The sequence below is a fragment of the Mustelus asterias genome, chromosome 3 (genome assembly GCF_964213995.1).
Source record: "Mustelus asterias chromosome 3, sMusAst1.hap1.1, whole genome shotgun sequence".
Classification (NCBI taxonomy): domain Eukaryota; kingdom Metazoa; phylum Chordata; class Chondrichthyes; order Carcharhiniformes; family Triakidae; genus Mustelus; species Mustelus asterias.
In genome coordinates this window covers 117,414,971-117,428,418 of record NC_135803.1, presented here as the reverse complement: position 1 = coordinate 117,428,418, position 13,448 = coordinate 117,414,971, and the positions used below count along the sequence as shown (strand labels likewise).

Below are 13,448 nucleotides of genomic sequence, written 5' to 3'. Positions count from 1 at the left end.
GTACTGGAGACTTTGAATCACGAATAGCTATCAGTGGCTAATAGTCAGTTTTAATTGTGAAATACCATTCAAATACTTATAAAACCTACTTACTCCAAAATTCAGAGCCATTGCTTCATGTTATATTTCAGCATAATCTCACTCACTGGTAATAAGGATGTGGGAAACAAATGCAATCTATCCTTCCTCATCACTATCCAGTATATGAGATCTCACAGCACCTACTTAATATGAAAAATGTAATGGAAAGAATTTATGTATTTCCTGACTGTGATCAATTCATTTTTGTACATGAAGTGTGTGTATTTTCTTAACCTCAGAGTGATTGTATCAATTTAGATAATTCCAGCAGCAAGCTTTTTGTGATGTTTAAAATAAGGAAGGTTATTTATTATCCCACACTTACCTTGGAGGTTTAACTGTGATGTCTCACTCACTCGAATCACCTACACTATCACTCAAACAAAAATTAGATACAGATGAAGACAAAAATACAATTACAATGTATAATTATCTCTGTCTCATTTTCATCGTAGGCCTGTGATTTCTTAGATGAGCTGATGCTTTGAATAGGTATTTGAATTACCTATTCAAATATTTTCATATTTGAATAGGTAATTCCTTAAGTCACAGGACTGTCTGGAGCTGATACTGCCAAATGTCAAAGCGGCCATTTTAAACAGTCTGTTTTTGTTCAAAATGTTGAAGCATTGTTTGTAAGCTCATAATACATTGGAACATGACCAAGGGCATCTCAGGCTAGCTTGATCTCTTTGGACACATCATAATGTACAAGCATCATACTCTCAAGGTCTTGTCTGCACCTCTGCAGACACGACCTTGAAGTGAAGGTCTTGTCTGCAGAGGTTTCTCTGTAAGCTGCAAGGTCTCTTGTAGTTGAATTTCCAGGAATTTGGTTCTCAGGTGAACTTGAGGTCAAAACAGGTTGGAGAGAATTGTTTTCCTACTTGCAAGGTATTCCTGTTTATTACATTGGCTGCTTAATTGACTGCAGCTGGTTTGATAGGATTCCAGCATCCCCAATGACGAGGGCATTGCTGCAACGGCCTCAGTGCTCAGCGCCAACAACTGCCAGTTTCCAGATGCAATTTTACATCTCATCCGCTTCATCCTGGACCACAATATCTTCACCTTCAACAGCCAGTTCTTCATCCAGACACACGGAACAGCCATGGGGACCAAATTCGCACCTCAATATGCCAACATCTTCATGTACAGGTTCGAATAAGACTTCTTCACCGCACGGGACCTTCAACCGATGCTATACACTAGATACATCGATGACATTTTCTTCCTTTGGACTCATGGTGAACAATCACTGAAACAACTCTATGATGACATCAACAAGTTCCATCCCACCATCAGACCCACCATAGACTACTCTCCGGAATCGGTTGCATTCTTGGACACATGCATCTCCATTAAGGACGGTCACCTCAGCACCTCACTGTACCGCAAGCCCACGGATAACCTCACGATGCTCCACTTCTCCAGCTTCCACCCTAAACACGTTAAAGAAGCCATCCCCTACGGACAAGCCCTCCGTATACACAGGATCTGCTCAGATGAGGAGGATCGCAACAGACACCTCCAGACGCTGAAAGATGCCCTCATAAGAACAGGATATAGCGCTCGACTCATTGATCAACAGTTCCAACGCGCCAGTGAAAAACCGCACCGACCTCCTCAGAAGACAAACACGGGACACAGTGGACAGAGTACCCTTCGTCGTCCAGTACTTCCCCGGAGCGGAGAAGCTACGGCATCTCCTCCGGAGCCTTCAACATGTCATTTATGAAGATGAACATCTCGCCAATGCCATCCCCACACCTCCACTTCTTGCCTTCAAACAACCACACAACCTCAAACAGACCATTGTCCGCAGCAAACTACCCAGCCTTCAGGAGAACAGTGACCACGACACCACACAACCCTGCCACAGCAACCTCTGCAAGACGTGCCGGATCATCGACACAGATGCCATCATCTCACGTGAGAACACCATCCACCAGGTACACGGTACATACTCTTGCAACTCGGCCAACGTTGTCTATCTGATACGCTGCAGGAAAGGATGTCCCGAGGCATGGTACATTGGGGAAACTATGCAGACACTGCGACAATGGATGAATGAACACCGCTCGACAATCACCAGGCAAGACTGTTCTCTTCCTGTTGGGGAGCACTTCAGCGGTCACGGGCATTCAGCCTCTCATATTCGGGTAAGCGTTCTCCAAGGCGGCCTTCGCGACACACGACGGCGCAGAGTCGCTGAGCAGAAACTGATAGCCAAGTTCCGCACACACGAGGACGGCCTCAACCGGGATATTGGGTTCATGTCACACTATTTGTAACCCCCACAGTTGCCTGGACCTGCAGAGTTTCACTGGCTGTCTTGTCTGGAGACAATACACATCTTTTTAGCCTGTCTTGATGCTCTCTCCACTCATGTTGTTTTGTTTCTTAAAGACTTGATTAGTTGTAAGTATTCGCATTCCAACCATTATTCATGTAAATTGAGTTTGTGTCTTTATATGCCCTGTTTGTGAACAGAATTCCCACCCACCTGAAGAAGGGGCTTGGAGCTCCGAAAGCTTGTGTGGCTTTTGCTACCAAATAAACCTGTTGGACTTTAACCTGGTGTTGTTAAACTTCTTACTGTTGATAGGATTCTGACAGATGGCTGCCCAGAACAGCATCATTGCTGGTTTAAAAGCAGGCTACAAACATGGCTGACTTACCCATGTGACCTGTGACAAGTCCAAAGTCCTTTTCCATATGAAGTGGGTGATCATCCTGTGCTTGTCATTTGACACTTTGAAATTTACCCAATCTAGGTTTAGATGACCATCAGAATACAATGGGGAGTTAAGGGGGACCCATTCACATTGTCTGACATTAAGTTTTGCTGTGCCTTTTGTCCATGATCAACATGAAAGACAAATTGGCTGGAATTCTATAGTGTTTTGTTGGTGTTCCATCCTTAAACAAAGGATGAATTTGCCTCTATGGATGTGAATTTCCATATTTGGATAGGTAATTCCTTAAGTCACAGGACCGTCTAGAGCTGATACTGCCAAATGTCAAAGCGGCCATTTTAAACAGTCTGTTTTTGTTCAAAATGTTGAAGCATTGTTTGTAAGCTCATAATACATTGGAACATGACCAAGGGCATCTCAGGCTAGCTTGATCTCTTTGGACACATCATAATGTACAAGCATCATACTCTCTATCAATTGACCTCTTTACAAATTGAATGGTTTGTCACATGCCAACCAATTTCACGGAACTCCCTTCCTCAAGAGTTCATTGAATGGATGCAATAAGGTTGCCAAATTTGGTATGAATTTACTACAGTAATTCAGGTCTGAGAAATGTTCTGAAGATGCATTTCCTATTGCTTGATCCTTACTGCTGGTAGGATATAACTCATCTTTGTTTTCCCATGACCCAAGTACCCTGCTGGATTTTGAAATATCTCAGATTGTATACTTTCAGCCATGCTCCACGATTTTCAACAGTTTGAGCATCTCCTTCAATCTGACACCATGGACGGGATTTTACAATCTAACTCGGGCAAGATCGTAAAATCCCGCCCAAGGCCAATGGAGATTTCTGTTCTGCGAGCCTCGCCTGCTCCAATTCCAGGGCGGGTGAGGCGGTAAAATTCCGGCCATTATGGCTCTGCCTGTTTGGAGCTGAAATAAATATTTCACCCATCTAGCATCGAACCCCACCAATTCCCAGCAAAATTTAAGTCATTACCCCTTGAAAAATTCTGGGCTATAAAGAGACACCAAATGGCAATCTATGAAATTAAAGTAGACCCTTATGTTGATCTATGGTAAAATATGATTAGACTCATCAGGTGGGATTTTCAAGCCACGCTCGTCCCGAAACTGGAAAATCCTGCCGGAGGTCAACGGATCTTTCCATGGTCTGCCCCTCGCCCACTACGATTGGGCGGAATGGGATAATCCGCTCCATATTCTAGCTCAGGTTGCAGATCGGAATATTCCAGATCCATCTTTGAAAACCTTTGTCTTCCTGACAACATTATAAACAGATCCTCCATGTTTGGCAAATTATCAGATGGATGACATTCTAGTACCTGTTTTAGCATTACATTGTAATCCCCACATATTCTCACACTAACATCTGATTTTAGTACTACCATCATAGGAGTAACCCAATTACTCTCTGCTTTAGAGAGAGTGTTGTCGGACTTGAATTTTTCAGTTCTTGCTCTTCTTCCTCTCTTAGAGTATAGGGTACTGGACATGGCTTGCAATAAACTGGTTTTTACATTTCTCTGAACACGTATGTTTGCCTTGTATCCTTGAATAGGTTTGTCAGTTTCACTAAATACCTGAGGGATCTTGTCAGTCTTGAGTTGTGAATCTCACTTCAGCATGAAAAAGTTCATTCCAATTTAACTTGAAAAATTCCAATTTAACTAGTGCTGTTAACCAGTTTCTTGCTATGAAGATCATTTTTGTCACTGCGCAACAACGATTAGCAGTTTTGCACATTGCTCATTGTTTTTTAAGTTTATTTATTAGTGTCACAAGTAGGCTTATATTAACACTGAAATGAAGTTACTGTGGAAATCCCCTAGTTGCCACTCCGGTGTCTGTTCGGGTGCACTGAGGGAGAATTTAGCATGGACAATGCACCAAACCAGCACGTCTTTCGGACTGTGGGAGGAAACAGCGGAGAAAACCCACGCAGACACAGGGAGAATCTGCAGACTCCGTACAGACACCCAAGCCAGGAATTGAACCCGCATCCCTGGCATGAGGCAGCAGTGCTAACCACTGTGCCGCTCTGTGAATGGAAGGGACTCTCCGGCAATTATGGGAATTTTCTCTCCTCCATAACTGTGCAACTGTATTCCCAACTTTTCCAGCTGATATTGACCTCAACTTTTCACAGTACAGCAATTCAGAAAACACACTAACTGATGTACCAGTGTCAACCACAAGGTCTACCTGAGCTCCATTGAATGCTGCTTGGATCACAATCCCCTGCAAATTTCCATTGGACATCCTTGTGCTTCTGATTGCATGGATTGCAATTAACCTCTCATTAATCTGGTGATGTTTGACAATGTTATGCAGCAACTGTCTTTATCTCCAGACCATGTACCCTCTGTTGACCTGCTTGTGACATGCCTTGATGAGATGACCCTTCTTCTTACGCTGTAGTACTCTGCCTTCGCAAAGGGACAATTCGGCACTCAATGTTGGTCTAAGCACCAGTAATAGAACTTTGTTCTACCGTTGCTGCTACCAGCTGCTGTCATTGGGACTTTCTGCTTATTCATCTACAGCTTAATTACTTCAGCAAATGACTGGTGATTGTTAATTCTAATTGCTCTTTTATGTCAAAAGTTAACTTTGGCAATGCCATATCTTACTGCCAGTATGTTCACTTTTTGGTGCCAAATTCACAATCCCACACTTCTTGCCTGGCTATGACAAGGTGGCACAGTGGTCAGCACTGCTGCCTCACAGTGCCAGGGACTAAGGTTCACTTCCGGCCTTGGGTCACTGTCTGTGTGGAGTTTGCACTTTCTCCCTGTGTCTGCGTGGGTTTCCTCCGAGTGCTCTAGCTTCCTCCCACAGTCCAAAGATGTGTGGGTTAGGTGGATTGGTCATGCTAAATTGACCCTAGTGTCAGGGGGATTAACAGGGTAAATGTGTGGGGTTACGGGAATAGGGCCTGGGTGGGATTGTGGTCAGTGCAGACTCAATGGGCTGAATTGTCTCCTTCTGCACTGTAGGGATTCTATGGTTCTATGATTCTATAAAGCAAAAACATATCTGTCCCTCAACGCTTTCTTTTGAAATTCCCCAAAGTTACAATGGACAGCTTTCTCAAGGCCACAAATAACTCTCTGATGTTCCTTGCTCCTAAAGGCTTAAGATTGCCAGCCCAGCCACCTCTAATCCCAGCCCCATGGCTGACTGAAAATCCCATCTATAATTTGGGACCAACCAATTGGTTCCCAATAAATATCAAAGTTTCAAAGTGCTACTCAAGCTTATTCAAAATGTCTGACAGCAACGTGTCTTTTGGCTTTGCTGGAGTGAGCAATCTTTTGAACATCTCCTGCACTTCTGGGCCTGTGCCAGTCAAAATTATCGCCCTTTTGCCTTTCTGCCCTGCCAGGTTGACAGCTGGATTATCAGAATCTTTAGGATGTTGATGATAGTGAAAACATCTCTAACCACTCCACATACCAATTAAGAGGGTTACAGTAATGGCTGCACTCCTCCTTTTGTCCAAACTTAGGCAGACATCTTTGATGGTCAGTCCACTCACAAGTACAGCAGCCTAGAAAGAGCACATATAAGTTATTTGGTTGATTATCCGGAAGCTTCACTGACCCAAATTTGTTGTGCAAGGGAATTTGCAGTCCCACACTACTTGCCCGGCTGTGATATGTTTGCAAAACAAAAGCACTGATTTGTACAACATGGAGTCTGATACAAAAGTGAACCAGTTTAATCTGATTTGATTTATATACACGTATACACAACTGGCCATAAGAGGATGCCATTACAGCTCCAAATACTAGAATTCCCCACCGTAGTGGGAACATTGTAACCACACAACTGCAGTGTTTTAAAAACAAGGTACACCATTATCTTCTCAAGACAATGCAGGAATGCGTTCACCCACAACCCAAGATTTTTTGTAAAACAAACATCTTAGATGGTATCTTAACAAATAGCTTCTGAAAGTTTACACATATAATAACATGACCTTTTCAGAACAACTGGTTCTGCACAGAGGAGTTGTCCCTCTCTGATCATAGCCAGGCAGCTTCAGGGCATCTTCACATTGAGGCGATCTCTCTCTTTCTCCATTAAAAATCAGTATCTCCTACCTCAGCTGGAGGCGCTGCCAATTTGTCGATATTAGAGAGTCAACCATTGGTCCTCGGGCCTCAGGAATCTGTCTTCCAACCTTCTTAGTTGGACAGCAAGCCTGCTTCCTAACTATTAATGGGCTAACACTAAAAAATCGAGGCGGATGTGTTAGGAACGTGCATTGCGTGGTCGGGACCCCGAACTGATCCCAAAATCAGGTTCCTGACCCCAGAATGTTATTCCCATCCTCTGTCTTTAAGTGTGAGATTCTGAAAACTAAGCCCACCTTCTGTCATATGTAACTGTTCCGTAGAGTGCATCTTGCTGTTGATTCAAACTACACTAAGCGCATGACCACGGTGTTGATACCAACTAATCCTATAGGTCACGGCCTCTGAAATTCCCAAGTTCAAAACCTCATTGGCAAGCAGCCAAACTCAGCCTAGTGAAAAGAGGAAATGCAGTGTCTCACTTTATTCAGCATGAACAGGCTGCAAGCTAATAGGTAATCTAAGGGTCACATACTGCATTCGCTACACAGTTTCACATTTATTTTCTCTGGATGTAAAATTATTTAGCGCCGCGTTGCCTCCTTTTGAATTCCTCAAGCCAACCCACAAGCATCTTAATGAGACTATGAGAATCAAGTCCCCTTAATTGAAGACGCTGCTAAATTAATTACATTTTGTTTTATCACAGAAGGGTTGGAAAAATGATCCTGTCTCATAATCTTTTTATAAGCCATACTTAACTGTCTCCCCACGACTGTCTGAAATTCTGGTTCTTTATTTACATTGTATTTCAGCATGGCAATTTTCTGTTGCAGCAAGTGGAGCAAGACAATAAAAAAAGCTATTACAGACTGCGATTGCTGAACCAGGGAACTTCTGTTATAGAACAAATCAGGAATAAAATTACAATTTCTCTATTCTCATAGCTTATATAAGCCATATGTTAGATGCCAAAAGCATGTTTAAGCACATTTGTAAAGGGAAACATTGAACAGTCCTCCCAGCTTTTCAGCACCATAACTGAACAATCCACGATAAATTATAACATTGTACTTGAAACATTGTGGAAAAGCCAATTTTTCAAACATTTTTAAGACTAATAAATGTTTACTGCATGCTGAAATTAACTAAAATATATTTGCATTATGAATATCCTTTGGGTGTCATTTTGTTAGCATCATTCTCTTTAACGATGAATAATGGCTTATTCATATCCTCATGATAGATTTAACAACCCATTATTGATGGGCTATGTTTTTTCCACGTTATTATCTGTGATGATACATTAAGTGTTCAGAAGTAAGGAGGATCAAAATAAATCTTATGTAAAAAGTAACTCGGAAATACAGCCTTTTTTTTTGCCCTCTTTTCCTTGGTTCTGCACTATTAATAGGACAGACCTATTACATTGGGATGTAGTTCATTCTTGTTTCATGGAATTTGTAATGACCCAGACAGGGTTATTTTGGCCATTGCAGCAGCTGCTCCCGACTGTTAAGTGTAGTGGCTTTACACCACCATCCTGGTGGACTCCATTTCCCAATGACATTTGAAGAAAATAGGCAATTGCAATTTTAATGTAGGTGCTGCTGGCTGAAAATAATTTCCCTTCCTCTTTCGAGCTCTACTCCTTTCATGTGCCAGCATGATCTTGAAAGTTATCATTTCCTATTCTCATTGCCATTTGGAGACAACTGATGACACAGAGACAGCCTTCAGCTATATCCCGGGCGTGTTGCTGAAGCTAGCAGATTATTAAGCTAACAGATACATTGCCATTTCCAAAGCAGATCACTAATATGAGCAGACGCAAGATCTATAATGGTCTTTGTATCCTGTTTTGTAAGGATGGAGGATTTTAAAGTAAACCTCCATTTCTGTCTGCTGTGGTTTATTCAAATGATGTGTTGGTGGTGTCGGCTAATGGATCACAATCACCCGACAATAATTTATGTACAGTGGAAGTACTTTCTAAATTAAAAATCCAATTGAAGCTCATTTTATTTGCCTTTTGATGTGTTGACCAACACAAGCTATCAGAAGATTATTACAATTTCTTTTCACTGATTTGCTTAAATCCAAGTATTTCTATAAATGCAATTTTTAATAGAAATAAGATTACGTTTTGATTTTTGCCTATTAACTGGGTTAAAACAAAATAATTTGAGTATTCTATCACAACATAGATTTATATGAGTGTGTGGACTTTACTATGCAAAGTTTGGAGCAGTTTAAGGCTAGTGGTTTAAGTATGAAGTGTCAGATTCGCCAACCTCACTGGCAGCCAGGATTCCCCCGTCCCACTGCTACGACTGGAGATTTTGCTGAGTGCCAAATTCTCCATTCTCTCTGGCAGCAGTGGTAGGGCATTAACAGCCAGAGAATTCCAGCCAAAATATTAGTCGAGGGTGAATGAAAAATGTAAATAGAAATTTAGAATATTTCTCTTTTCTGTTGAGTGATCCGGGTTATCTATTATTACTCCAGATAAAGGGGAGGTATGTAACCTGGCAGCCTCGTCATAGCCTGCTATCAATATTGCTTACAATGAGGTGAGCAATCATGGCCTATGGTAAAACCTGCACTCCTCCACCACCTCCACACCCCCCCCCAAACCCAAACATCCCAACCCCATCACCCCTCCCCCACACATTCGACCCTCCAAGCTTGTTTCTTGTTTCTCTGGGGAAAAAACTCTTAACCGAAGTTGTGTACAAAACCATATTTTATCATTCAATACTATAACATGGAATCAATGCTCCATGCCAATTTGCTTTCTTAGGAACTGATGTTCTACAGTTCTGCCCAATATAAATTGAAGTTCTGTTGACCCACAACAAGAGAAAATAAGCTGAACTACTTTATGTTAATAGATTTAAAACATGAAAATGATCGTGGCTGATGGAATTGATTACATGGTGGATAGCAGAGACCCTCCACATGCACTCATGATGACATGGTGGGAGTCTAGTGGGACCAGATTGAAATAAAGGCCAGAATTCTCCAAAGTAATTCGCTCTGCCATGACTACTAATGAGAATGGAGAATTTGATGCTCAGGTAAATCTCCATTCACAGCAGTGGGACCAGAGAATCCCAGCCTAGGATAAGGTTGGAGAATCCCAGTCAAAATGTATACATAGAATGCCTCTCTTCCCTAGCAGCATGGTAGATGCAGCTCTTCGTAAATCGTGAAAATAATAAATCATTCATAGTGCATAAGAAAATTAGATGTGTTTACATTTTACATACTGTTTTAACTTTACGTTTAATGTTATTACAAAGATTGTTTGGAAAGAGTACAGAACATAATACACTAAATTAAACAGTTCCTTGAACAATGATTCATTAGCCATTTCTTTTATCTGTTCCATGACCTTCTAAAGCTTCCATTGTTATTGGAAAATGGTGGTGTGAGATGGACCCCTGTGTAGAGGGAGAGGAGTGCAAGACATTACCAGATAATTCAGGATGGATGTGCGCCTCTGGCAATAGAGTTAAGACCACAAAGGTAAGAATGTGCTTCGATGTATTTACATCACTTGGAAATTGCTCTGGCATTTTAAAGACAAACTGTAAACCTTAAACAATTGAATAAAAAGATAAATAATTGGAGGTGCGTGCATTTTTCCAATGCAGTCAGGTAATTTGGCTGTCATTTCTTTTTTAAAACATCTAATGTTGAGTAAAACTTCTGTCTCTCAAAGTCTCCTCTTGTCAGCTTTTCTCACTTTAGTCTTCTGCCAACACATCTCCTGTCTCAGCACAAGGAACAGTGGAATATGCTCGTCACAGAAAACTAACATAACATTGCTTGTTATTGTGGGTGAATAAATATAATTGACTGATTAATATTGAGATTAGATAAGAAATGGATTCAATGGATTCCAATATTAGAAAGCGATCCTACTTTCCTGTATCCCACTGTCCCAACGCAGTCACACCTCGTATGAGATATACATATTTGTTATGTGGAATTTGCCTTTTAACTAAGTCTGTAGATTGACACCTATCTCTATTTCTGAGTTATGAAATAATTTAATCTCATGAAATTTAGGTGGTTTCATGATCTATGCTCACAGAGAAAAAAAGATTTTTAACACTTCATTTGCTGCATTTTCAGCAATTTAGAGTGGACGTAGTAATAAATAATAAATACATTACGCTAACCAAGTGTGAAAAATAATGTACTGATTTCTTGACACTGGTTTCAACTCACTCTTATCCCTGAATTGTTTCACCACATTCTTTAGCAGTAACTCTCCCACCCCATTGCGCTAATTTTTTAGTGCAACAGGCCAGGAAAATCAGTTCCCGCGAAAGTTCACACCCCGCTTGCGTCTCCCAGTGACGAATTTCTGGCACAGTCTGCTCCGTGCCGGATATCAATGGAGAGGCAGGGCTATTTTTAATATTTTAATATTATTTAAATACTATTAGCGGGCCAGGTACTGAATTCTTCCACCCACCAGAGTGTCTCACTTCAGCAGGGTTTACAGTAGCTCCCCACTTTCAGGGAGCTAGCAGCCCAAGCCTGCTGGAGTGAAGGGGGGGGGGCAATCAGGGCCCTCAAGGGGTTCGGGCGGCGGACTGGTGGTGCCCCCTGGACATGGGCACCCTGGCTGTGCCACCCTGTACCCCTGGCATTGCCCAAGGGGTAAGGTGCCCATACTCAGGGGGCACCTTGGCACTGCTCATCGGGGCAGGGCCTAGGGGGCAATTGGTGGGGGTGGGATTCTCGCTGCCATTCTGCATTGGGATCAATGGGGGCAGGCGGGAGGCCAGCGAACAGGGCGGGCTAGCGGGGGGGGTCTGCCAGAGGGGAGGGGGTATGCTGGGGGCGGGTCTGCACTGTGAGGGGGTTGGGGCGGATTAGAACTGCGGTGGTGGGGGGGGGGGCGGGATGGTCGCGGGGGCAGCTGGAAATCAGGGCAGTCCAGAATGGTCAGGGGTGACCGGGAATGGTTGCGGGGGGGGGGGTGTGGGGGGGCACGATCAGGCCATGAGGGAGGGTTGGGAGGACAGTACTGCGGGGTTCCCGGGATGGCCAGCAATTGGGCTGGCCAGCAAACAAGTGGCTGACAGTTTGGGGCCACTGCTCACGCACAAAGGTCCGCTGGTTTCAGTCTCCTGGACGGAAATAGGCCCCACCCCCTGAAATCTAATGATATTCATGCTGATGGCCTCTGCATTACATAGAGTGTGGATGATTCTAGGGTGAATTCCCACTGAATGAAACAGCATGAATTACTCCAAGTTCCCTGCGAATTAAACACTTAGAATTTTTTGGGGAGAATTCGCCCTTTGTCTCATCTTTTCTTTTGCACTTGAATTTAATTTCCTTTATTTTGGTCAGCTGCCCTGTTCCTATCCTCTTTAATCTCACTGACCCAGTTCATTTTCAGATATATTCAGCTTACTATTTACTTATGATGTGGAGATGCCAGCGTTGGACTGGGGTAAGCACAGTAAGAAGTCTCACACACCAGGTTAAAGTCCAACAGGTTTATTTGGTAGCACGAGCTTTCGGAGCGCTGGCCCTTCATCAGGTGAGTGATGAAGGGGCAGCTCACCTGATGAAGGAGCAGCGGTCTGAAAGCTCTTGCTACCAAATAAACCTGTTGGACTTTAACCTGGTGTTGTGAGACATCTTACTGTACTATTTACTTAACCTACCACGTTTGTGCATTGCCTCCTTAAGACCATAACTTTTAATTTCTTAGTCCATAATCCACATTTATTCATTGCCAAGCTGCGTATTTTTTCTTCCTAATTCATTTATTTTAACTACCCATTTCTCAGAGATAAAAAGAACAGAGAATTGTAACGAATAGCTTATCTTATAGCTGAAGAAGGTATATCGTGGGGTTCCCAACTTTCAGTACCACCACTGCTGCTTTTGATCGTCGTTAGTGACTTGGATTGGGGGTTCAGGGCACAATTTTGGAATTAGGTGACACAAAATGTTGTAATTTTTTATATTTGTCCTTAGGATGTGAGCACTGCCTGCAAGTCAGCGTTTATTGCCCATCACTAATTGCCCCTAAGAAGGTGGTGCAGAGCTGTCTTCTTGAACTGGTACAGTCCATGTGATATAGATACACTCATAATCCTTTTGGGGAGGGAGTTTCAGGATTTTGATGCAATGAAAGAATAGTGATATAATTTCACTTGGGAGGCTGTGTGACTTGAAGGAGAACTTGAAAGTTCTTCCATGCATCTTCTGCCCTTATTATTTCAGGTCGTAGAGGTTACAGGTTTGGAAGGTGCTGTCAAAGAAACCTTGGGTAGTTGCATCAGCTAGCTGGTACAGACCCCTGCTACAGTGTGCCCATGGTGGAGGAAGTCACTCTTTAAAATGGTGGATGGGGTTTTGATCAACTAGCTTGCTTCAAATGGGATAGTGTTGAGCTTCTTGAGTGTTGTTGGGGCTGCACACATTCAGGTAAGGATTTCATCACTTGACTTGCACCTTGTTGAACAGGCTTTGGGCGTCAGGTACTGAGTTACTCATGGCAGAATTCCCAGCCTCTGACCTG

At 42.7% G+C, this 13,448-nt stretch overlaps 1 protein-coding gene across 1 annotated transcript in view; it reads left to right on the top strand.

Moving 5' to 3' along the window:
* The window catches only part of tafa1b (TAFA chemokine like family member 1b), a 514,467-nt gene extending 501,254 nt beyond the window's left edge, over window positions 1-13,213 (top strand). Inside the window, exons 4-5 of the mRNA XM_078210152.1 lie at window positions 10,296-10,420; window positions 13,151-13,213. Coding sequence (XP_078066278.1) covers window positions 10,296-10,420; window positions 13,151-13,213 — 188 coding nt within the window. The remainder of the gene's footprint in view (window positions 1-10,295; window positions 10,421-13,150) is intronic.
* The last annotated feature ends 235 nt before the right edge of the window (window positions 13,214-13,448 follow it).